At 38.5% G+C, this 27854-nt stretch overlaps 1 protein-coding gene across 1 annotated transcript in view; it reads right to left on the bottom strand.

Annotated features, from left to right (window-relative positions):
- The window catches only part of GPR158 (G protein-coupled receptor 158), a 428093-nt gene that overhangs the window by 372626 nt on the left and 27613 nt on the right, over window positions 1-27854 (bottom strand). The window contains exon 2 of the mRNA XM_054503519.1: window positions 4805-4910. Coding sequence (XP_054359494.1) covers window positions 4805-4910 — 106 coding nt within the window. The remainder of the gene's footprint in view (window positions 1-4804; window positions 4911-27854) is intronic.

Below are 27854 nucleotides of genomic sequence, written 5' to 3'. Positions count from 1 at the left end.
AAGAGGGTTTTTCTGCTTTCTTTGAATCTTTGCATTCTAATCCTCTTCTCATATACCAAATGATATGTTTTCTTACCTTTTTAGCCTTCTTTAAAATTTATCTTTAGAGATTCATTAAACTACATCTAATGTAGTAGTAAAGAATTACAAATAGATTTTCACCCAATACATTCCATAGAAAAGAGGAGATAATGGGAAACTCTTAGAGCAATATAAGACCAATGACTGGGGTGATAACACAACCACTTCAGTGAATCTGATATCTTCAAAAAGTGGTCTCCAAAGCAGAATAAACACGACTTTAATTGGCATGCAAAAAGAAAATACTAGAACTTCTGTTTACATTTAACTTTTTAATAAAAGAAACATAAGCTGTTAAGCCTTGTTTTATTTAGGACTTGGATTAATATTAATGCCCTCACTCAATCTATACTTCACATGATCACAAATCTAAGAAGGCACTTGAGACATCCTGAAGGAAAACTGGGAGTTTCAACACAGAAAAACATTGACACTGGTCACTGGGTTCCTTCATTTGCTTCAATTTTCCATTTACTGCCTTTATATTTGGCCATTTAGATTAATTTTCAGAGTGTATTGTTTTAAAGTGTAAAATATTTATGATTCTTCATGAGATGGTGTGTGACCCAGAAAATCTTCCCCCATAAAGATTCTCTCATTATCTCAAAATGAACTGCTCACTTCTGAGCTTAAAGATGGGTTATACATTGCTTTTTACAAAAAAAAGGGCAAATGTTCCAAATTTGCTGATCTGTTCTGGGACGGCAAGTGGTTGGTTGTCAATAGTGTCTATGAAACAGGTATTTAAAAAACAACAACAACAACAACAACAACAAAAATTCCTTCAAAGCCATTTTAACAATCCATGAGAAAGTCTTTTCAAGTGAGCATTTTGAAAATGGATATTCGAAAATGTTTTCAGTGTTAAGTGTTTTTTGTTGCCAAAACCTATAAATATTCACATACCTCTACAGTTTTAACTTGAGAAGTAAAATGTCCTACTCTGCTTTAATATATTTAACATGAAGAGATTCAGTGGGTTTTTAACCTATTCCTTTAAAATATTAAAATGACCAGCTTTCCAATTAGTTTGCAAGGACCAACTGACATCAAGTAAGATGAAGAATTACCTGCTGTATCTCTGCAAGGAAAAACTCTGCAAAAATTGGTAGCAAACATAGTTGACAATTTATTCCTTTAATTTGGACTGATTTCTCCTTGTGAGGAATCTTTTTCAATCATGACAGATATTAAAACTAAGCACAAAAATAAAGTGAACTTAGAGACCTCTGAATCACTGCATTACTAAGTATTAAACTGAGATTTTCAAAAATTATGACATAATCATAATAGTCTCACTAAAAATTTTATAAAAATTGTGAATCAATTATATTGCTATAAAAATATAATTCTTTTAACAAAGTAATATAATTCATATTAAAATATTATTTCATCTTCATCTCAACCTTGTAAAATCTTCTGATTTATAATATACTTAACATAAAAATATAACAAAAGATGTATATACACTCTAAATTTAAAATATACATATACCATGGACTGATGTTTAAAAGGTATTTACTAATGGAATATAACCAAAAAGTTTCCAGGATACTCTCCTAATATTTCCTATTTCAAACAATGGGTTCTTTTTTAACTTCTTTTAGTGGAAACAAAGCAAAAGAAAATATTTAAAACAAAAATTAATATCAATTAATTTTATGTTTAAACCATTCTGTAGGAGAGGATGTGAAAACTGACCAAATCTATTTTACAGTAATCTAGATTAGTTACGAAGACATGTCCTTCAAAAAATGCTTAGTGGCCTCCTAGACCTTGTGAAGACCTAAACTCACTGAGAGATTATTTTCTTCACAAACCATTCCATGCCTTTCTAAAATGCTCCTGAGGCTTTTGTCATTGGTTCCATATCACTTATCTGTTTCCAACATCAGACGTGATATTTTGGTTGTATATACCCTACAGGCTGGAAAGTTTTCCAACATCGTTAGAAAATTTTTTACAGTGAAAAGTCTGCCTCATTTATAACTTTGAAATTTGTAAATTTCTCTATTGTTCATAAGAGAAGAATGTTAAACATTAGAAAGATAAAACCCACTGTAAACCAAGATGAGTGTCTTTATTTCTAACGATATGGACATTCATAAAGACAGGACCCTACATCCTACAAATGTGGATCACGTTAAGTGCTTCCCAAAATAAGCCAGTTTACACAGCGATCCTTGCGGTGGTAACAGAGGGGTTGTTACAAAGAATAAAGTAGAGCCAGAACACAAGAAAAATGCCACAAGCGAGACATGTTTCTTTCTGTTTTCCCAAGCAGTAAAAATCTCCAGAGAAGCCAGCTTCTAATCTCTAACTCACATCCATATGGGAAAGGAATTAAAAGACTATTCCCAGTAACTATACTGAGGATGTGGTCCAGAACTGTTGCAGGTACCTAGAGTGACCAGCACAAACTATATGACCTTAGAGAAGCCCAGTACAATGTGTGAAGAGTTCCAGGACAGACCTGTGCAGGGAAGACTACTCCACGAGGGCCTCCTGAGCATAGCCCATGACACAAAGATTCTTTCCTCCCAACTCCAGTACCTGGTCAACGAAAGGGGGTGAGAGTGACAGAGTGCAAGTTGAACATACACTCTGTAGATCCATCGTTTTGATACTACTTTTTCATCACTCAGCCTCTTTCTACAATATTTTCAAATGAAATTGTAGAATATTTTTTCTACTTTTTTCAGTAGGAATGTAATAAATATAATGCTCCCATACATAATCCCAAAAGTTATAAATTTCAACCTCATCTTTGTTAATCAGAATAGAGGATAATATTTTATCTTGAAATAACCTAGTTTATTTCAAAGCTTTAAAAAGACACAAAACCCAGAAAATTAATCATCCTGATGCAATGAAAATAAATCAATCTTCCAAAAGGAGAAAGAGGTTCTTTCAGTCTGACCATCTAGTCAAATAAACAGATGTGCTGTAAGGACACAAAACCACACCATGATTATTAGAGGCAAGCAGCAACTGTAACAAACTGAAAAGTAAGTATCTCCTTGTTTCTAGGCAGACTGCTTATTGAACCACCCAGGAGCACCACTAACACAAGCCTATACAGAAATGAACACACACAGATCAATATCCACAATATGACACCCATGCAGAAAAAAGTCCATTCTGGCTAAAAGACAATGCTAAGTGGCTATCTGCTCCTAATAGAACAATATTGCTCTAGACATTTGGCATGGAGATGATAATCAGACTAAAGATATTCACCAAGCCAAGCGATTGAAATTCACATCTTAGAAATGCCAGAATCACCCGAAGTGGAGGCTCAGAAATGTTCAAAACCCTAAGAATAATTAAAGGAGACAAAAAGAAGAGCTCAATTTTGTGAGTTAGCAAGGCAGAAACATTAACTGTGGATGGCAGTCTCTGTGGAGGTGTATGGAGATGTGGGAGGAAGTGTGTGGATGTGAGGGAATGGGGGGGCTGTGGGAATGTATTGATGAAGTGGGGGATCATCAGGATATGGTGGAGAGATGTGATAGATTTAGAGGGATATGGGGCATTATGGGGGCTTCTTACACGCTGGGGGCAAGAGGACTGAGGGATGCTCTGGAGAGTGTGGTGACGGGGTGGAAGTGTGTGTGGAATGTATGACGGATGTGAGAAACAGTGAAAATATATTTGGGAGTGTGGGAGTACAGGGGTATGTGGGTTGTGTGTGGCAGGAGTATGTGTGGTGGGTGTATACATGGTAAACATTCAATGGGCATATATACATGTATATGCATGGATGTATACCTGTGCACCTATCTGTGCATTTGTGTAATGGCACAAATAAGTGCTTATTGCTAAATTTCCTCCTGATTTAAAATTCCTTCCTTAAAAATTACACTATATACAATCACCTTTCACAAATGGCAAAAATTCAAATTAAAGTTGTAGATTACTACATTTGTGGAAATATCCTCTCTATTTTAAATAAAGCAAGCTGACTTTCCTCACAAACTCATGGAATCAATGTTGGACTAGCCCAAGTATTTAAGATCAAGAACTTTATTATATGTTTGTTCCATAGTTTGAGGACTTCAGAAATGGGCTACTAAAAATGAAATCACCAGTATGTCATCATATTCCTTCTCTGAAACTACAAAAGACAAGTGACAGTCTTATTTCCAGAAGCATGATCTCCATGCCTGTTTCCTATCAACCAGAGTATCATCAAATCAAGCATGGATAGGGACTAAAAACTGAACAAATACACACACATATACACAATTCCTTTCCAGGACCCTGTACAGTGTTTTCTCCTTGTTTTCAAAATTGCCCCACCATGCCTTCTCTAGTGCTCTTCTAGCAGATAGCAGTGTGTCTGAATGAATACCACCAATATTTCAATAAGCATCATATTCCATAAAAAAACAGGCATAATTTGTTTGACCATTCCTGGGACTGGTTTCTCATCTCAGGACTATTTTAAATTTCCAGCCCATTTTGAAGAATAGGGCCAGGCTTTGACTAAAGTCAAACTTCAGATGTAATTGTAGTTTTGGCCTTCTTTCAGTCCCCAAACGAACAGTTATTCTACACAAATTTTATTTTCTACTCCTATTTTAGTTCATTTGGCAGCTCTGAGACCTACATAGATTTTTTTCCCAGTAAGATGCCTCTTGTTCATTTACCCACACATATATAACACATTCAAAATAATGTATTCCTGAGCTTAAAGAGGATTTTATTTTCATCTTCTTACCTCTGAATTGTTGAGGTGGCATTTATGAGTTCCTGAAAACCAGCCATCACTTGAGCATTGGTCAATGTCCACTTTCTGAAGATTTATGTCAACTTTCATGACACCCCTAGAAACAGAAAAGGATAAAAAGAACAAATTAATCTGGACATTTATAATTTCTCTGTATTTTAAGCTTGAAATTAGAAAATTATCATAAAGAACATGCCAAAAATTGTCAAATTGCCTACTCATATTCAACCAAAGTGTACCAAGAGAAGATACACAGTATAAGAAAATCATTAAGTACTGGCTTTATGTAAGTCCAAAGGCAGGGAGCTGTCTTCACTTCCTTATATAATGCCTGGTACATAATAGGTGCTCAGTAAATATATGTTGATTGCCTGAACTCCAGGACAATATTGCTCTAGACATGGCAGAAAATGTGACTCTAAAATAACACTTGCTCTCAGAACTCCTTCTAGTAAAGTAAATTAAAATAAAGCCTTCAGTTCATTTCTTTCTACTCCTATTTCCCATTTCAGGGCTAGGAAGATTGAGGAGTAGGGAGGACAGTATCAGAAAATAAGCATCTCTTTTCTCTGATCTCTCATTCTAATAACTCTAAACAGCTCTTTAGGTCTCCCAGTGTTCCACATTGAACAGAGATTTGCCTCACTACAGAAATGATGACTGCATTTCTTTTTCTTTTAAATCTGGAAACGAAGAGACTACATTTCACTTAGCCATTTGAGAAGCGTCACTAAGAAGGACAACTCACAAATTCAGAGCCAATCAAAAGCTAAATTGCAAAGAAAGCTCCAAGTTGGTCTAAAATTCCTCCACTTCCTCCAGCCAACTTTCTCTCTATATTTTCGTAAGATTCCCTCCTTTCTATTTTTCACCACCACCAGCACCACTAGCAGCAGTTGCTGCAGAAATATCTGTCCAACACTGCACTATCACACATGGACTTTATTGAAATAAATTTTGCATCCTGGGCCATGAAGCTTTATAATGTAGTTTTTCATAAACTTAAGTAAAGTATATATACCCCACTACAAACTACTCAAAGTAAAAACACATTTTTGAGGTCCCACACCCCTAATTTAAACAATTTTTCATTATGGTATCACTCACATATATAAAATATAAAAGTAGGCTCAAATTCCTGATTTTATAGCTCCTGTAGCTACAAAGAATCCCACAGAATTACAAAATAAATGCAAACAAAACTGTAAAACCAACGAAAACCGAATTTAAAATATTAATTTAAGAAAACCAAACATTATGCTTTGCCGAAACAAAATCACCTCTCAAAACAGGAATATAGTACTGACTGCTAGTTCAGCAATCCTATTTTGCCACACATCTTATGACTCATTTCTCTCATCTCTTTTCTCCTTTTAAACTACTGTGAAGCATTCTAACAGCATGGCTTAATGCCATTCGGGCTTCCTTTGGGGTGAATAAATCATTTCTTTTTTCAGTCTGCCTCTGTTCTTTTCTTTAACCTGTGAGAAAAGTACTACATTGCCTAGTGCCTACATGCTCAAAAGATACACAGAAATAAATAGGGACACTAAAACCTCCTGCCAGTATTTGGTTTATCCAGATAATCCAGAATATGTTTGAGTTGATTTTCCAGATGACCGGTGAAATGAAAACACAAAAATTACAGAAAACACGCTGATCATTCAGAAATATAAACCTCATTTTGCAAAATATTACTGTTATGGGCCATAATGCAATAAAACAAATGTTTACGTGATAAATAAATGGATTTCCAAGTAACCTAATGCCTTAATCCAGTTCACGCCTTTCCTCTTTCAACAAATATTTATCGTCTGGTATGTGCATATCACTGTAAGATAACACTATGCAGGACAGAAAGGCAAACCTACCCCCAAGGAACACTAAAAGGCATAAGACATTTCGAAAATGACCAAAGTGTTTAATGGACAGTGGATGCTAAATTCTGGAGGATTTGGAAAGCTATCATTTGGAGTGAAGCAGGGCTTCAATAACCATTCGTTGACTTACCGACTGCTTTCACTACTAATCGAACTATGTCCCGCCAAAGTTAATCCAATCATGTAAGCCCACTTCTGGTTCTACTTTACGCCCTTTGGAAATAACTTTCTTTCACTGATTCAGTAGATACTCAGTGAGTGCTTACTATGTGCCAGAATTGTTCTTGGTTTTTGAAATGCATCAGTAAGTAGGAACATAAAATTCTGCCTTCATAGAGCTTAATTCTAGTGTGGGATAGAAAAATAGGTAAAATCAATGACTAAATTATACTATATTTTACAAAAAAAAAATAAGTTCCATGGGGAAAACAACTTCCAGCAGATAACGGGGATGAAATCGAAAAATTTCAGGATAAGTCTCACTGAGGTGAAATTTCTGACTCAACACAGTTCAAGGTATAATTAGAGCTGGTTTATAAGCACACTGTAAATCACCAGTATCATAAAGCTTCTCACTGGACTACTGTTGTCCACTACATTTTGGTTATCTTTCTTGAATATCTTATTTAGAAAGTATTTGTAATTGGCAAACTAATCAATATGCATTTCTACTCGTTCCACAATTGTTGGTTATAATGAGGTCAAGTTTTTCTCAACAATCCTGCCATAGCAGTCCAGTTCCCAGACAGTGGAAATCTCAAATCTTCCAGCTTACTCAGACATCGGCTAACTTGGAAAATAAAAAGCTGCAATTACTGTGGTCGTTTCGTTCCCTGGAGAAAACCGACTTCAGAAAAAGGCAGCTCAACTGACTGAAAGCTTTCGCCCTTCATTCCAAGTTCGTACATGGAAGCTAAAAAGTCACCGCAGACCTCAAGCCCGGCCCATGAAGCATTCCAGGCTTGTGCTAAACCGTGGAAGATAACGAGCTATGTTTCCCAGCTGGGAAATCAACAATGAGGCTTCTTCATTACAGCCTAAGCCTGGGCGCCCAGAGACTTACAAAACCCTGGGGAAGGCGCTGTAGACTTCCTGTCGGGGGGAAGCGGAGGTTTGGGGGATATAACAGAAAGAAAACCTTCTCTTTGTGGGGAAGAACATCCTGCCGCCGAAAGGGACGCAAAGATCCAACACCTAAGGACCCACGTATCCCATCGCAGACCAGGCAAGGTGAGAGCCCTATAGCGCCTGTGCCCTCTATCCCCTGAGTGGGCCTCTCAGGGGTTGAAGGGCTCCTGGGAAATTCTGAGAGTGAAAAGCTGGCTGCTGTTTCATGGCCTCAGGACAGGAAAGTGAGGGTCAAAAAAAAGCCTGTAAGTGGCCTCCAGAGAATGGAAAATATAGCAAATAGGATCCCCTAAACACCTGGGTGCTTAGCTACACTACAGACCAGCATTTTCCTCTACTTGTCCATTAATAGAACAACAAGCCCGAAGCAGCATTCAGCCCATCAAACACGATTTCCCTACTGGTCTTTCTCTGTGAATGGACCTCCAAGTCAAAGCAATGGCCAAGTGCCATAGGCTGGACTCCCTTTGTGCTTCTTGTATCTTGACTTCTCTTCCATATGCGTGGCCACTGCCTTGCTTCAGGCCCTCATCTTTCACGGGTTAAAAAAATTTAATAGCATTCTCTTGGGTCCTGTTTGGCATTGCTCCAAGTAAAGATCCTGGTTTGTAGCTCTTGAAGTTTATATGGTTTAGGGACTTTCTTTAAGAAAAACAAAATCATGAATACACATTTATGTGATGAGATGACCTTTGGCCCTAGGTCTTTGGGTGATAACTGTTGGATGGGTAGGCACCATGGGCATTAAGAGTATTACCAGAAGCCATTTCTATACCACAATGACCAGTAACTTCACTATACACAGAAGTGACCACAGACAACTTTAATATACATTGCTAAACCCAGACTAAAAAAATCCTAAACTTCCTCTTAACCAGTTTGCAAAACTGCCCACAGCCTAGGAAAAGTGTAATGGAGGCACATTATACCAGAAAGAGACCATTGCATTCCAAATATCTTATTTTTGCAAATTTTACAGAAACAGTGGACCACAAAACTCATTTCTAGTACCCATTCCAGGATTTTAGAAAGTTCCCATGCAAGTAAGGGTTGCTGAAGCCCAAGAATCATACACTGCTTTCTATGTAATATTTGAAACATATAAACCCAATCCTGACAATTCCCTACTTGAAATCAATATTGCTCACTTTTCTAAAGAATAAAATCCGAGTTCTTTGGAATGACAAAATCAGGGCCCTCCTACTTCTAACTTCTCCAACCACTCTCATGCATATATTCCTTGTCCTAGACAATTCAGAACTACATTTAGGGTCCTAAAAACTTCATGCTATCTCAAACCATCCTTTCACAGATGCCCTTATACCTGAAGTCCCTTTGCCTAAACTATGCCTTACATTATAACTGCTACCTGGCCACTTCCTAAAGCCTCCCAAGAACTCCAAGTCTGATATGGAAGAGAGTCCCTTATTCTCCCATAATGCACTGTGCTTACCTTCTTCACATCAATTAGCACGCTATATTATAATATTTGATTTTCAATGATATGTTTTCCCCACTAAAATTTCCATGGTCTGTATCTTTTTTAACATTTTTCCTCAGCTCCTAAATCAGCCCACACCCAAAATTAACTTTGGAGGAATTGCAGACATGAGAGAAGCAAGGAGTAGCTAAACTGATATCCCCCTCCCTCAAAAAAATACCCAAGCAAATTGAAAATGTCATAAACTGCTGTGGAGGAATGGATAGAAAGAGAGACTGGATAGATTGATGGAAAGACTTGAAATTCTGCTTTTCCTCCCTCCCCGTGTTACCTTGGACAATAATTTTTCTGCTCCATCACTGCAAAAAAATGGACAGCAACAGCATATGTAGTCAACATTGATGGGATATGAAGGTAGAAGCTGTGCTGAAATAGATTGACGAAAACAGGTGCCTGTAGATCAGCTGCCATCAGTCATTCACTTCTAACAACAGACAATCAGAACAGAATCCAGTGCCTGGAAACGGATTGCTGCCATAATAAAAACTCTAAATCTATGCCAGTGGCTTTGGGAACAAGCAAAAGCTAAAAGGGCCTCAGTGATGGTTAATGGAAGTGGGAATTTGTTGGTCAGTTTTGAAGGACAATGAAGAAAATGTTACTGGAGGCAGGAACAAAAGGGACTTTTGTTATATAGTAGGTAGAAAGTTTGACAGCACCGTCACCTGTGAACAAGTGAATTTGTAGATCCAGCTGAGGAAGTTTCTAGACAAATGCAGAAAGTACTACACTTGGCTCTTTCTAGCTGTCACTGATAAATATAGAAAGAAAGACACGGACTAAAGAAGGAGATGGTTTGTGGTTTTATGTTTTGGCTTTTTGAGACACAGTCTCTGTCACCCAGGCTGGAGTACAGTGGCACGATCTCAGCCCACTGCAACCTCCATCTCCCCGGCTGAAGTGATTCTCCTGCCTCAGCCTCCTGAGTAGCTGGGACTACAGGTGCGCACCACCACGCCCTGCTAATTTTTGTATTTTTAGTAGAGACTGGGTTTCACTATGTTGGCCAGGCTGGTCTTGAACTCCTGACCTCAGGTGATCCACCTGCCTCAGCCTCCCAAAGTGCTAGGATTGCAGGCATGAGCCACTGTGCCCAGCCATATTTTGGCTTTTTAATTGTGGTAAGATATACATAACACGATTTACCATCTTAACCATTTTTAATGTACGCTTTTGTAGATTGAGTTCATACATATTATTGTGCAACCAGTCTTGAGAACTCTTTTCATCTTGCAAAACTGAAACTCTGTTCCCTTTAAATGACAAATCCCTATTCCCCAACTCGGCCAAGCTCTTGGATTAGAACTACCTTTCTACTTCCTGTCTCTATGAATTTAACTACTCTAGCTTCCTCATGTATGTGGAATCATACAGTATTTGTTTTTTCATGACTGGCTTATTTCACTTAGTATAATGTTCCGGAGGTTCATCCATGTTGTAGCGTGTGTCAGAATTTCCTTCCTTTTTAAGGCTTAACAAGATTCCATTTTATATATACACCACATTTTGTTTAGCCATTCATCTGTGGTGGGCCCACTGAGTTCCTTCCCCCTTATGGCTATTGTAAATAATCTTGCTATGGAGCTGCTTAGATTTTTAACAAAATTTAGAAGAAATATAAAAAGCCAGGACTTCTGAATTTGAAATGAAACTTTCTACGGAAACACAGCAAGCAAATAAAATATGGTGTATTAGTTTGTTAAGGCTGCCATAACCAAGTATCTCAGACTGGGTGATTTAAACAACAGAACTTTTATTTTCTCACAATTCTTTAAGCTAGAAGTTTAATATAAAGGAGTCAGCAGAGTTGCTTTCTTCTGAGCTTCTCTCCTTGACTTGTAAATGGCCATCTTCTCCTTGTGTCTTCACACAGTCTTCCCTCTGTGCATGTCTGTCTCCTCGTTTCTTATAAGGACATCAGTCATGATGGATTAGGACCCACCCTAAATGACCTCATTTTAACTTACTTCTTTAAAGATCCTATCACCAAATACAATCACATTCTGAGATATTGGAGGTTAGGAGTGCAACATATCAATTTTGGGAGAACACAATTCATACCATAATATATGGTATACTGATTTACATCCTGGAACAGAAAAGGGACATTAGTAGAAAAACAGGAAACCTGAATGAAGCCTGTAGTTTGGTTAATATTAGCTCCTTACTTTTGATAATTTTGCCATGGTTATGTAAGATGTATTACTACAGGAAGCTGTGTCAAGAGTATATAGAAACTTTCTTTTCTATCTTTACTAATCTTCTGAAAGTCTAAAAGTATTTTAAAATAGTTTTAAAAACTTTCTAGTTATAGAAAACTAGTTTTTTAAAAAATAAATAAATAAATAAGGGAGACTCGGCCAGGCGCGGTGGCTCACGCCTGTAATCCCAGCACTTTGGGAGGCCGAGGCGGGCAGATCACGAGGTCAGGAGATCAAGACCACCCTGGCTAACACGGTGAAACCCCATCTCTACTAAAAATACAAAAAATTAGCCAGGTGTGGTGGTAGGCGCCTTTAGTCCCAGCTACTCGGGAGGCTGAGGCAGGAGAATGGCGTGAATCCGGCAGGCGGAGCTTGCAGTGAGCCGAGATCGCGCCACTGCACTCCAGCCTGGGCGATAGAACAAGACTCCATCTCAAAAGAAAAAAAAATAGTAATAATAAGGGAGACTCAACAATTAAAGAGAAAATATGCAAATAAACAGAAAATATGCAAATAATATGCAGAATGAAGAGATAAAAAGGAATGTTTAAAAAGCAGTCTTAGGATAAATTGTTCTCTAACAAACTTTGAAAAACTAAAAGAGAAGGATTAAAAGGATAAGTTGATAGGCAATATAAAAATGCCAGTTTGCCCCAAAAGGAAGAAAAAACTTTAACAGTGCAATCAGCATAAAAAATTTAAATCATTCACTTCCCTGAAAACTTCAGGCCTAGATGGCTTTATATATTAATTCTACCAAACTTTTAACAAACAGTTCTGTTTTTATGTTTTCACAAACAAAAAAAGAAAAAAAACCCACCCAGCTCACTTTACATGATTTTTATTCCAAACCACATGAAGGCAATAAAAAAAAAATGCAGCCACATTTTAACTATGCATGTAGATTTAAGAGTCTTAAAGGAAATATGGGCTAAACAAATGTTTAAATATATTAAAATAATTATATGTCATGATATAGTGGAATATGTATCAGAATGAAAGGTTGTTTTAGCACTAGAAAAATATATCAAAAAATCAAAATAAAAGAAAAGAGAAAAAATTATTTTAATCAAACTAAAGAGGCATTTTACAAAGTTCAACAACTAAATTATTTTTAATGGCAAACTACAAATAGAAAGAAACTTAAATTGGCAAAGCTTGCCTCTAGCAACATTACTCTTAAGGAAGAAATTTTAAGATGTTCCCTTTAAGGCAAGCATGCTTACTGTATCACTGATGCTATGTAACATACTACTGAAATCTTGACTAATTCTATAAGAACCAAAAAAAACTGAAAAAGAAAAATGAGATGTAAAGATCAGAAGTGAAGATATTAATTTGTCATTATTTGTACATGATATGATCATTTAAAATCAGCAGATAAATATGAGAATAAGGAAGTTCAGCAAGGTTGCTGGATACCAGATCAAAGAACAAAAAGCATTAGCATTTCTCTACAACAATCTCCAGCAAAAAAATTATAACTAAAAAGACAACATTTAAAATAGTAACAAAACCTACAGCCCGGGCACCGTGGCTCACGCCTGTAATCCCAGCACTTTGGGAGGCCAAGGCGGGTGGATCACAGGGTCAGGAGTTCGAGACCAGCCTGCCTAATATGGTGAAACTCCATCTTTAATAAAATACAAAAATTAGTTGGACATGGTGGTGGGCGCCTCTACTCCCAGCTACTTGGGAGGCTGAGGCAAGAGAATCGCTTGAACCCAGGAGGCAGAAGTTGCAGTGAGCCGAGATGGCGCCACTGCACTCTAGCCTGGGTAACAAAGCAAGACTCATCTCGAAAACAAACAAACAAACAAACAAAAAACACTATAAATTCTCTAGTAGTTAAGAATACACAAAACCTCTATGGAAAAATTTTGAAAACTCTTAATGAAGAACAATAAATGATCTGAATAAATGGAGAAACATACTGATATGGTTTGGATCTGTGTTCCCGCCTAAATCTTATGTCGAATTGTAATCCCCAATGTTGGAGGTGGGGCCAGGTGGGAGGTGATTGGATCATAAACGGCTTAGCACCACCCCCTCAGTGCTGTTCTTGTGATGGTGAGTATGTTCTTGTAAGTTCTGGTTGTCCAAAAGTGTGTAGCACACCCCGCCTTGCTCCTCCCATGTAAGACGCCTGCTCACAGTTTGCCTTTCATCATGAGTAAAAGCTCCCTGAAGCTTTCCCAGAAGCAGATGCTGCCATGCTTCCTGTACAGCCTGCAGAACTGTGAGCCAGTTAAACCTCTTTTCTTTATAAATTACCCAGTCTCAGGTATTTCTTTATAGCAGTGCAAAATAGACTGACACACATGCCATTCTCTGAAAGGGGATAATTCATTGTAATAAATATGTCAATTCTCATCAAATGAAAGTATAAAATTAATGCACAACCTACCAGAATTCTGTATGAATTTTTGAGAAATAGCTTAAGTAGAATAATAAAAGTCAGTTGTGAAAAAGAAAAAGAGGACTTGCCCAACCAAATATTAGGACATACTACCCAATTGTGGTAGACATGGGAAGCCATGGAACAAAATAGAGAGCTCAGAGACAGACATATGGATATAAGGCACTTATACGTATGATAAAGGAAGGTAGCATTAGGAACTTGGGCCACTAATGGATAAATATAATAACTGGATCACTACCCAATACCATGTACACAAGTATATTCCAAATGTTAACAACTTGACTGCAAAAGGTAAAATTATAAAGTTAGTAGTTGAGAATATAAGAGAATATTTTTGTGACAGGGTATCAGAAGGCTTCCTAAATGCTATGGCTTAAATGTGTCCCCCAGAGTTCATGAGTTAGGAACTTCATCCCCAGTGCAACGGTTTAAGAGATGGGACCTATAAGAGGTGATTGGTCATAAGGGCTCTGCCCTCATTAATGGATTAATGTGGTTATTAAAGGAGTGGGTTTGCTATAAAAGCAAATTTGGCCTCCTCTTGTGCATGTGCTCCCCCCATCCCTTTTTTCTGTGCACGAGTAGGCTCTTTTGTCCTTTCACCTGCCACAAGATGACACAGCAACAAGACCCTCACCAGGTGTGGCCTCCCAACAATGGACTTCCTGGCCTCCGGAATTGTGAGTCAAATAACCTTCTAATCATTTATTGTGAGTCAAATAAATGTCTAATGATTTTAATCACTATAAATTACCTAGTCTCAGGTATCGTTATAGTGGCACAAAACACACTGAGACAACAAACAAAACCCAAAAGCATAAACCACAAGGCAAAATTTTGATTAAGTAAAAAACATTAGAAATTTTTTTAAATTCTGGTTTTCTTTTCTTTTCTTCTTTTTCTTTTTTCTTGAGACAGAGTCTCCCTCTGTCGCCAGACTGGAGTGCAGTGGCATGATCCCAGTTCACTGCAACCTCCGACTCCCTGGTTCAAGCGATTCTCCTGCCTCAGTCTCTGGAGTAGCTGGGACTACAGGCGCCCACCACCACGCCCCGCTATTTTTTGTATTTTTAGTAGAGATGGGGTTTCACCATGTTGGCCAGGATGGTCTCAATCTCCCGACCTCGTGATCCACCCGCTTCGGCCTCCCAAAGTGCTGGGATTACAGGTGTGAACCACAGCACCCAGCCAAAATTCTGGTTTTCAAGGGAGGACATTATGGACAAAGTTAACTGAAAAATGACATATTGGATGATTTTGCAATGTCTAAAATGGACAAGGATATAATGTCATGAATACACAAAGATTTCTTGCAAGTCAACAAAATATAGCAGTTATAATAGGAAGTGGGCAAAGGATACAAACAGTTTACCAAAAAAGTAAACCCAATAGGCCCACAAGCATATGAAGAAATGCTTGAGCACATTGGTAATCAGGAATGCAAATTAAAACAATAATGAGATATCACTACACATTTGTTAGACTGGCAAAAAAAATATTTAGAAAGCTGTATAATGCCAAGTGTTGGCAGGAATGTGAGGCTATAGGAACCCTGCTGGTGGGTCTGGAAACTGATGCATGCTGTCTAGAAAGTAATCTTACAATATTTAGTAAAATTGAGTTTACCCCTCCCTATGACTCAGAAATCCTACTTTTGGGTTTCTCTTTCAAAGAAATCCTCACTCATTCATAAAGGGGCATAGAACACACATTATTCAGCAGTAGAGAAATGGATTGGTTTTATATGTAGCAACATTAAGAGATTTTTAAAGCAGATTTGTGTGAATAAAATGCAAAATAATGAGGTATCTAGCAACTATTTAATCAAAATTATTTACAAACAAATAGCATGTGAATAGAAGAATACACTGCACAGGCTAGTTGTAAATGGGGTGGGTTCAAGGGAAACAAGATACTTTTTTGAAAATGGAAGAAGAATGATTTCCTTTCTGTCACTGTGTAACTGAAGATTCTAGAGTCATAATCTCATGACTTTTAAGTTTTAGCTGAAGTCATCTTTGGGTGTCTTCCTTATCTGTGGCATCTCATACTAAGAAAACATTGCTCACAAAAACACCCTGCATCTCTATCATTTAGCTCAAGCCCAGAACTACAAAAAGTACAAGAGCACCAAGAACACAGTTCTCCCAGGGCTTTAATGACAGAGAAAATATTTGGCAAATCTACCACAATTAGGCATGACCTTAGTACCAAAGTACTTGGTGGCTGCTTACTTAGCAAATATAAGCAGATAATCTAGGTTATTTGAGGATAAGGCTAACTTTTCCTCTAACACAACTAAAACTTAAGTCACAAGCTACTGAGTAAACAAAGCCGGGGTCAAGACACCAGAAACCAGATAGGATTTTGGAGCCAAAGATTAAAATAAAAATATAATATCAACAGTTAACTAACATTTCTTTTATCTGTAACACTTTTCAATTATAAAATAGATTGTAAAATAGATTGTGTGTGTGTGTCCCTACTACATGTAAAGCTCTTTGCTAGGTGGTAGCGCAGATGCAAAGCACAGGATATCACTCTTTAAAAGATTCTGGTTTAGTGGGAAGAAAAAAAAAACCAGAAGATACAATTTATTCATTCATTTACTCAAAATGCATTGAGCACTGAGTTACCACTGTTGCTCTACATTCTGTTCAGCCCTCTGATGTGGCATTGTGCCATGATGAGGGTATTCCAGAATAGGCAATCCAGTAAGCAGACACAGATCATTTAAAGGTTTGTCTTATAAGAGGAAGAGATAGAGTAGTACATAGATCTAACAGTAGTCAAAAAGAAGAATAAAGGAGGTAGGAAACCATATTCCATACAATTTACATATTACACATAAAAGAGAACTGCCTAAAGAAAACAGGAAGTGGCTGGGCGCAGTGGCTCACACCTGTAATCCCAGCACTTTCGGAGGCCGAGGCGGGCGGATCAGAGGTCAGGAGTTCAAGACTAGCCTGGCCAATATGGTGAAACCCCATCTCTAATAAAAATACAAAAAAAAAAAAAATTAGCCGGGTGTGGTGGCACGCACCTGTAGTCCCAGCTACTTGGGAGGCTGAGGCAGAAGAATTGCTTGAACCCAGGAGGTGGAGGTTGCAGTGAGCTGAGATCGTGCCACTGCACTCCAGCCTGGGCAACAGAGTGAGACTCCATCTCAAAAAAAAAAGAAGGAAAGAAGGAAAGGAAAGAAAGAAAGATAGAAAAAAAACAGGAAGTGACCTGCTCTCCTGTACAGTCTCCAAGTAATCCCAAAGCCATGCTCTAGTGGGTTTGCAGGTTAATTCAGGTGAAAGCAGGTTTGGGACCTACCTAATTTGACAGTTTGTAGAGGCCACCATGTGGTCAGGAAACGTTGAGATGTTCTTGCTGCCAGCACCATGTGACACAGTTCCAATGCTTCTCTCTGTTCTTTTACTTCTCAATTCTAATACACACACACACAAATTCACATAGGACCAAAGAATCTCATACTGAGAACAGTGGTTCTGGTGATGAGATGGTTGATAGAAGAATATCATATATACCAATATAAGATGTACAGGATGCAAATTTTGTTTATTCTTTTACAAAAGCTTCTTGAATACCATCATTTATTTAGTTGTCAATCAACTTTTAAAAAGCGTTTTTCTCCTTCTCTTTCAATTATAGCGCTGTAGGTAATTGAGACAAAGTTTTCTTTTTTCAAAACTTTGCATTTCTAAATGCAACATTTGCTAAAATTAAAGTAAAATCAGGAAAAAATAATCTCTGTATGTTTGCTAGAGATGCAAAATTATCATTATTGGCATCTTAAAATGTGAAAAATCAATTGAAATAACAATGGTTACTAACCCTGACCAATAATAAGCCATGTGACTAATGAACAAAGCAAACACATTCTATAAACCCTGCTCTGCACAATTGAATATACCATGTGGTAAACATTATATTTTAAACTCCTACAAGTGTTTAGCTCTTTCCAGTTTTCAAAGAACTTTTGACATATATTACCTCATTTTATCTTTACTAAATGACTAGGCATAAAATACATAGTTGTCAATGATAGTATAAGAGTAAAATAATATTATAATAGAAAAAAGTTAAATTTCAAACTAGAAAAATAATTATTTCACTGCTTGAAAGTCCTTTAGAGTAACAGATTTCATAGTCTTCCAGACTTTTTCTCTTCTACCAATTAAATGGGTTGTTCTTATATTTAATCAACTATTTCTTAAAACTCTGGATATTTAAGAACCCATATTTGGGCCAGGCGCAGTGGCTCACGCCTGTAATCCCAGCACTTTGGGAGGCCGAGACAGGTGGATCACAAGGTCAGGAGATCGAGACCATCCTGGCTAACACGGTGAAAACCCGTCTCTACTAAAAAAATACAAAAAAATTAGCCAGGCGTGGTGGTGGGCGCCTGTAGTCCCAGCTACTCGGGAGGCTGAGGCAGGAGAATGGCGTGAACCCGGGAGGCAGAGCTTGCAGTGAGCTGAGATGTGCCACTGCCCTCCAGCCTGGGTGACAGAGCAAGACTCCATCTCAAAAAAAAAAGAAAGAACCCATATTTGGATGTCAACTCAACACTTGACCAAATGGACTGAACAAATATCCATAGAACTCTCCACCCAAAAACAGAATATATATTCTTCTCATATGCACAAGGCACAAAATCTAAAATCATCTAAAGAATCAGCCATAAAACAACCCTCAGCAAATTTAAGAAAAAAAACTAAAATGATACCAAACACACTCTCAGACCACAGTGCAATAGAAAAAGAGAAATTAATACCAAGAAAATTGCTCAAGCCTACACAATTACATGGAAAGTAAACAACCTGCTTCTGAACTTCTGAATAGCTTTTGGTTAAACAATGAAATTAGGGCAGACATCAAGAAATTCTTTAAAACTAATGAAAACAAAGATGCAACATAACAGGATCTCTGGGATACAGCTAAAGCAGTGTTAAGAGGAACATTTATAGTGCTAACTGCCCACACCAAAAAAGAAGGATCTCAAATTAACAGCCAAACATCACATATAAAGGAACTAGAGATTGCATAACAAGAAAAAAGAAAAATAAAAAGGGACTACAGAAACAAGAGCAAACAAACCCCAAAGTTAAAAGACAAGAAATAACCAAAATCAGAACTGAACTGAAGGAAATTGAGACATGAAAAACTATTCAAAAGATCAATGAATCCAGGAGTAGGTTTTTTGAAAAAAACAAACAAAAAACAAAATAGAACACTATTTAGAATAATAAAAAAAAAAGAGAAGATCCAAATAAACACAATTAGAAATGACAAAGGGGACTATATTAGTCCATTTTCGTGCTGCTGATAAAGATATACCTGAAACTTGGTAATTTATAAAGAAAAAGAGGTTTAATGGACTCACAGTTCCACATGGCTGGGGAGGCCTCACAATCATAGTGGAAGATGAAACGCAAGTTTTATATTGGTGGCAGGCAAGAGAGAGAATGAGAACTAAGTGAAAGGGTTTTCCCCTTATAAAATCATCAGGTCTCATGAGACTTATTCACTAGCATAAGAACAGTATGGGGGAAGCCACTCCCATGATTCAATTATCTCCCACTGGGTCCCTCCCACAACATGTGGGAATTATGGGAGCTAAAATTCAAGATGAGATTTGGTTGGGGACACAGCCAAACCCTATCAGGGACATTACCACTGACCCCACAGAAATGCCAAAAAAAAAAAAAAAAAAAAAACCCTCAGAGACTACTTTGAACACCTCTGTGCACACAAACTAGGAAACTTATTTTTTAAAAAATGGATTCTGATACCAAAGCCTGACAGACACACACACACAAAAAAAGAGAATTTTAGACCAATATCCCTGAAGAACATCGATGCAAAAATCCTCAAAAAGGGGGAGGAGCCAAGATGGCCGAATAGGAACAGCTCCGGTCTACAGCTCCCAGCGTGAGCGACGCAGAAGACGGGTGATTTCTGCATTTCCATCTGAGGTACCGTGTTCATCTCACCAGGGAGTGCCAGACAGTGGGCGCAGGTCAATGGGTGAGTGCACCGTGCGCCAGCAGAAGCAGGGGCGAGGCATTGCCTCACTCGGGAAGTGCAAGTGGTCAGGGAGTTCCCTTTCCAGGGGTGACAGACGGCACCTGGAAAATCGGGCCACTCCCACCCGAAAACTGTGTTTTTCCGACGGGCTTAGGAAATGGTGCCCCAGGAGAGTATAGCCCGCACCTGGCTCAGAGGGTCCTACGCCCACGGAGTCTCGCTGATTGCTAGCACAGCAGTCAGAGACCTAACAGCAAGTCCACAGTGAGGCTGGGGGAGGGGCGCCCGCCATTGCCCAGGCTCCCTTAGGTAAACAAAGCAGCCTGGAAGCTTGAATTGGGTGGAGCCCACCACAGCTCAAGGAGGCCTGCCTGCCTCTGTAGGCTCCACCTCTGGGGGCAGGGCACAGACAAACAAAAAGACAGCAGTAACCTCTGCAGACTTAAATGTCCCTGTCTGACAGCTTTGAGGAGAGCAGTGGTTCTCCCAGCACGCAGCTGGAGATCTGAGAACGGGCTGACTGCCTCCTCAAGTGGGTCCCTGACCCCTGACCCCCAAGCAGCCTAACTGGGAGTCACCCCCCAACAGGGGCAGACTGACACCTCACACGGCCAGCCAGGTACTCCAACAGACCTGCAGCTGAGGGTCCTGTCTGTTAGAAGGAAAACTAACAGAAAGGACATCCACACCAAAAACCCATCTGTACATCACCATCATCAAAGACCAAAAGTAGATAAAACCACAAAGATGGGGAAAAAACAGAGCAGAAAAACTGGAAACTCTAAAAAGCAGAGCACCTCTCCTCCTCCAAAGGAATGCAGTTCCTCACCAGCAACGGAAAAAAGCTGGACGGAGAATGACTTTGACGAGCTGAGAGAAGAAGGCTTCAGACGATCAAATTACTCCGAGCTACGGGAGGATATTCAAACCAAAGGCAAAGAAGTTGAAAACTTTGAAAAAAATTTAGAAGAATGTATAACTAGAATAACCAACACAGAGAAGTGCTTAAAGGAGCTGATGGAGCTGAAAACCAAGGCTCGAGAACTATGTGAAGAATGCAGAAGCCTCAGGAGCCGATGCGATCAAATGGAAGAAAGGGTACCAGCCGTGAAAGATGAAATGAATGAAATGAAGCGAGAAGGGAAGTTTAGAGAAAAAAGAATAAAAAGAAACGAGCAAAGCCTCCAAGAAATGTGGGACTATGTGAAAAGACCAAATCTACGTCTGATTGGTGTACCTGAAAGTGACGGGGAGAATGGAAACAAGTTGGAAAACACTCTGCAGGATATTATCCAGGAGAACTTCCCCAATCTAGCAAGGCAGGCCAACATTCAGATTCAGGAAATACAGAGAACGCCACAAAGATACTCCTCGAGAAGAGCAACTCCAAGACACATAATTGTCAGATTCACCAAAGTTGAAATGAAGGAAAAAATGTTAAGGGCAGCCAGAGAGAAAGGTCAGGTTACCATCAAAGGGAAGCCCATCAGACTAACAGCAGATCTCTCGGCAGAAACCCTACAAGCAAGAAGAGAGTGGGGGCCAATATTCAACATTCTTAAAGAAAAGAATTTTCAACCCAGAATTTCATATCCTGCCAAACTAAGCTTCATAAGTGAAGGAGAAATAAAATACTTTACAGACAAGCAAATACTGAGAGATTTTGTCACCACCAGGCCTGCCCTAAAAGAGCTCCTGAAGGAAGCACTAAACATGGAAAGGCACAACCGGTACCAGCCACTGCAAAATCATACCGAATTGTAAAGACCATCGAGACTAGGAAGAGACTGCATCAACTAACGAGCAAAATAACCAACTAACATCATAATGACAGGATCAGATTCACACATAACAATATTAACTTTAAATGTAAATGGACTAAATGCTCCAATTAAAAGACACAGACTGGCAAATTGGATAAAGACTCAAGACCCATCAGTGTGCTGTATTCAGGAAACTCATCTCACGTGCAGAGACACACATAGGCTCAAAATAAAAGGATGGAGGAAGATCTACCAAGCAAATGGAAAACAAAAAAAGGCAGGGGTTGCAATCCTAGTCTCTGATAAAACAGACTTTAAACCAACAAAGATCAAAAGAGACAAAGAAGGCCATTACATAATGGTAAAGGGATTAATTCAACAAGAAGAGCTAACTATCCTAAATATATATGCACCCAATACAGGAGCACCCAGATTCATAAAGCAAGTCCTGAGTGACCTACAAAGAGACTTAGACTCCCACACATTAATAATGGGAGACTTTAACACCCCACTGTCAACATTAGACAGATCAACGAAACAGAAAATCAACAAGGACACCCAGGAATTGAACTCAGCTCTGCACCAAGCAGACCTAATAGACATCTACAGAACTCTCCACCCCAAACCAACAGAATATACATTTTTTTCAGCACCACACCACACCTATTCCAAAATTGACCATATACTTGGAAGTAAAGCTCTCCTCAATAAATGTAAAAGAACAGAAATTATAACAAACTATCTCTCAGATCACAGTGCAATCAAGCTAGAACTCAGGATTAAGAATCTCACTCAAAACCGCTCAACTACGTGGAAACTGAACAACCTGCTCCTGAATGACTACTGGGTACATAATGAAATGAAGGCAGAAATAAAGATGTTCTTTGAAACCAACGAGAACCAAGACACAACATACCAGAATCTCTGGGATGCATTCAAAGCAGTGTGTAGAGGGAAATTTATAGCACTAAATGCCCACAAGAGAAAGCAGGAAAGATCCAAAATTGACACCCTAACATCACAATTAAAAGAACTAGAAAAGCAAGAGCAAACACATTCAAAAGCTAGCAGAAGGCAAGAAATAACTAAAATCAGGGCAGAACTGAAGGAAATAGAGACACAAAAACCCTTCAAAAAATCAATGAATCCAGGAGCTGGTTTTTTGAAAGGATCAACAAAATTGATAGACTGCTAGCAAGATTAATAAAGAAAAAAAGAGAGAAGAATCAAATAGATGCAATAAAAAATGATAAAGGGGATATCACCACCGATCCCACAGAAATACAAACTACCATCAGAGAATATTACAAACACCTCTACGCAAATAAACTAGAAAATCTAGAAGAAATGGATAAATTCCTCAACACATACACCCTCCCAAGACTAAATCAGGAAGAAATTGAATCTCTGAATAGACCAATAACAGGAGCTGAAATTGTGGCAATAATCAATAGCTTACCAACCAAAAAAAGTCCAGGACCAGATGGGTTCACAGCCGAATTCTACCAGAGGTACAAGGAGGAGCTGGTACCATTCCTTCTGAAACTATTCCAATCAATAGAAAAAGAGGGAATCCTCCCTAACTCATTTTATGAGGCCAGCATCATCCTGATACCAAAGCCTGGCAGAGACACAACAAAAAAAGAGAATTTTAGACCAATATCCTTGATGAACATGGATGCAAAAATCCTCAATAAAATACTGGCAAACAGAATCCAGCAGCACATCAAAAAGCTTATCCACCATGATCAAGTGGGCTTCATCCCTGGGATGCAAGGCTGGTTCAATATACACAAATCAATAAATGTAATCCAGCATATAAACAGAACCAAAGTCAAAAACCACATGATTATCTCAATAGATGCAGAAAAGGCCTTTGACAAAATTCAACAACCCTTCATGCTAAAAACTCTCAATAAATTAGGTATTGATGGGTCGTATCTCAAAATAATAAGAGCTATTTATGACAAAACCACAGCCAATATCATACTGAATGGGCAAAAGCTGGAAGCATTCCCTTTGAAAACTGGCACAAGACAGGGATGCCCTCTCTCACCACTTCTATTCAACATAGTGTTGGAAGTTCTGGCCAGGGCAATTAGGCAAGAGAAGGAAATCAAGGGTATTCAATTAGGAAAAGAGGAAGTCAAATTGTCCCTGTTTGCAGATGACATGATTGTATATCTAGAAAACCCCATTGTCTCAGCCCAAAATCTCCTTAAGCTGATAAACAACTTCAGCAAAGTCTCAGGATACAAAATCAATGTACAAAAATCACAAGCATTCTTATACATCAATAACAGACAAACAGAGAGCCAAATCATGAGTGAACTCCCATTCACAATTGCTTCAAAGAAAATAAAATACCTAGGAATCCAACTTACAAGGGATGTGAAGGACCTCTTCAAGGAGAACTACAAACCACTGCTCAAGGAAATAAAAAAGGATACAAACAAATGGAAGAACATTCCATGCTCATGGGTAGGAAGGAAGAATCAATATCATGAAAATGGCCATCCTTCCCAAGGTAATTTACAGATTCAATGCCAACCCCATCAAGTTACCAACGACTTTCTTCACAGAATTGGAAAAAACTACTTTAAAGTTCATATGGAACCAAAAAAGAGCCCGCATCGCCAAGTCAATCCTAAGCCAAAAGAACAAAGCTGGAGGCATCACGCTACCTGACTTCAAACTATACTACAAGGCTACAGTAACCAAAACAGCATGGTACTGGTACCAAAACAGAGATATAGATCAATGGAACAAAACAGAGCCCTCAGAAATAATGCCACATATCTACAACTATCTGATCTTTGACAAACCTGACAAAAACAAGAAATGGGGAAAGGATTCCCTATTTAATAAATGGTGCTGGGAAAACTGGCTAGCCATATGTAGAAAGCTGAAACTGGATCCCTTCCTTACACCTTATACAAAAATTAATTCAAGATGGATTAAAGACTTAAATGTTAGATCTAAAACCATAAAAACCCTAGAAGAAAACCTAGGCAATACCCTTCAGGACATAGGCATGGGCAAGGACTTCATGTCTAAAACACCAAAAGCAATGGCAACAAAAGCCAAAATTGACAAATGGGATCTCATTAAACTAAAGAGCTTCTGCACAGCAAAGGAAACTACCATCAGAGTGAACAGGCAACCTACAAAATGGGAGAAAATTTTCGCAACCTACTCATCTGACAAAGGGCTAATATCCAGAATCTACAATGAACTCCAACAAATTTACAAGAAAAAAACAAACAACCCCATCAAAAAGTGGGCGAAGGACATGAACAGACACTTCTCAAAAGAAGACATTTATGCAGCCAAAAAACACATGAAAAAATGCTCACCATCACTGGCCATCAGAGAAATGCAAATCAAAACCACAATGAGATACCATCTCACACCAGTTAGAATGGCAATCATTAAAAAGTCAGGAAACAACAGGTGCTGGAGAGGATGTGGAGAAATAGGAACACTTTTACACTGTTGGTGGGACTGTAAACTAGTTCAACCCTTGTGGAAGTCAGTGTGGCGATTCCTCAGGGATCTAGAACTAGAAATTCCATTCGACCCAGCCATCCCATTACTGGGTATATACCCAAAGGACTATAAATCATGCTGCTATAAAGACACATGCACACGTATGTTTATTGCTGCATTATTCACAATAGCAAAGACTTGGAACCAACCCAAATGTCCAACAATGATAGACTGGATTAAGAAAATGTGGCACATATACACCATGGAATACTATGCAGCCATAAAAAATGATGAGTTCACGTCCTTTGTAGGGACATGGATGAAATGGGAAATCATCATTCTCAGTAAACTATCGCAAGAACAAAAAACCAAACACCGCATATTCTCACTCATAGGTGGGAATTGAACATTGAGAACACATGGACACAGGAAGGGGAACATCACACTTCGGGGACTGTTGTGGGGTGGGGGGAGGGGGGAGGGATAGCATTGGGAGATATACCTAATGCTAGATGACGAGTTGGTGGGTGCAGCGCACCAGCATGGCACATGTATACATATGTAACTAACCTGCACGTTGCGCACAAGTACCATAGAGCCTAAAGTATAATAATAATAATAATAATAATAATAATTTAAAAAAAATCCTCAATAAAATACTGGCAAACCGAATCCAACAGGACATCAAAAAGCTTATCCACCATGATCAAGTGGGCTTCATCCCTGGGATGCAAGGCTGGTTCAACATACACAAATCAATAAATACAATCCAGCATATAAACAGAACCAAAGACAAAAACCACATAATTATCTCAATAGATGCAGAAAAGGCCTTTGAGAAAATTCAACAGCCTTCATGCTAAAAACTCTCAATAAACTAGGTATTGATAGAACATCTCTCAAAATAATAAGAGCTATTTATGACAAACCCACAGCCAATATCATACTGAATGGGCAAAAACTGGAAGCATTCTCTTTGAAAACTTGTAGAAGATAGGGATGCCTTCTCTCACCACTCCTATTCAATGGAGTGTTAGAAGTTCTGGCCAGGGCAGTCAGGCAGGAGAAAGAAATAAAGGGTATTCAATTAGGAAAAGAGGAAGTCAAATTGTCCCTGTTTGCAGATTACGATTGTATATTTAGAAATCCCCATTGTCTCAGCCCAAAATCTCCTTAAGCTGATAAGCAACTTCAGCAAAGTCTCAGGATACAAACTCAATGTGCAAAAATCACAAGCATTCCTATATACCAATAACAGACAAACAGCCAAATCATGAGTGAACTCTCATTCACAATTGCTTCAAAGAGAATAAAATACCTAGGAATCCAACTTACAAGGGACATGAAGGCCCTCTTCAAGGAGAAATACAAACCACTGCTCAATGAAATAAAAGAGGATACAAACAAATGGAAGAACATTCCATGCTCATGGATAGGAAGAATCAATATCGTGAAAATGGCCAAACTGCCCAAGGTAATTTATAGATTCAGTGCCATCCCTATCAAGCTACCAATGACTTTCTTCACAGAATTCGAAAAAAACTACTTTAAAGTTCATATGGAACCAAAAAAAGAGCCTGCATTACCAAGACAATCCTAAGCAAAAAGAACAAAGCTGGAGGCATCACACTACCTGACTTCAAACTATACTACCAGGCTACAGTAACCAAAAACAGCATGGTACTAGTACCAAAACAGAGATGTAGATCAATGGAACAGAACAGAGCCCTCAGAAATAATACCACATATCTACAACCATCTGATCTTTGACAAACCTGACAAAAACAAGGAATGGGGAAAGGATTCCCTATTTAATAAATGGTGCTGGGAAAACAGCCTAGCCATATGTAGAAAGCTGAAACTGGATCCCTTCCTTACACCTTATACAAAAATTAATTCAAGATGAATTGAAGACTTAAATGTGAGACGTAAAACCATAAAAACCCTTGAAGAAAACCTAGGCAGTACCATTCAGGACATAGGCATGGGCAAGGACTTCATGTCTAAAACACCAAAAGCAATGGCAACAAAAGCCAAAATTGACAAATGGGATCTAATTAAACTAAAGAGCTTCTGCACATCAAAAGAAACTACCATCAGAGTGAACAGGCAACCTACAGAATGGGAGAAAATTTTTACAATCTACCCATCTGACAAAGGGCTAATATCCAGAATCTACAAAGAACTTAAACAAATTTACAAGAAAAAAATTAAACCCCATCAAAAAGTGGGCAAAGGATATGAACAGATACTTCTCAAAAGAAGACATCTATGCAGCCAACAGACACATGAAAAAATGCTCATCATCACTGGCCATCAGAGAAATGCAGATCAAAACCACAATGAGATACCATCTCATACCAGTTAGAATGGCAATCATTAAAAAGTCAGGAAACAACAGGTGCTGGAGAGGATGTGGAGAAATAGGAACAGTTTTACACTGTTGGTGGGAATGTAAATTAGTTCAACCATTGTGGAAGACAGTGTGGCAATTCCTCAACGATCTAGAACTAGAAATACCATTTGACCCAGCCATCCCATTACCGGGTATATGCCCAAAGGATTATAAATCATGCTGCTATAAAGGCACATGCACACGTATGTTTATTGTAGCA

The sequence above is a fragment of the Pongo pygmaeus genome, chromosome 8 (assembly GCF_028885625.2).
Source record: "Pongo pygmaeus isolate AG05252 chromosome 8, NHGRI_mPonPyg2-v2.0_pri, whole genome shotgun sequence".
Lineage (NCBI taxonomy): Eukaryota > Metazoa > Chordata > Mammalia > Primates > Hominidae > Pongo > Pongo pygmaeus.
This window is presented reverse-complemented; position numbering and strand designations above follow the sequence as displayed.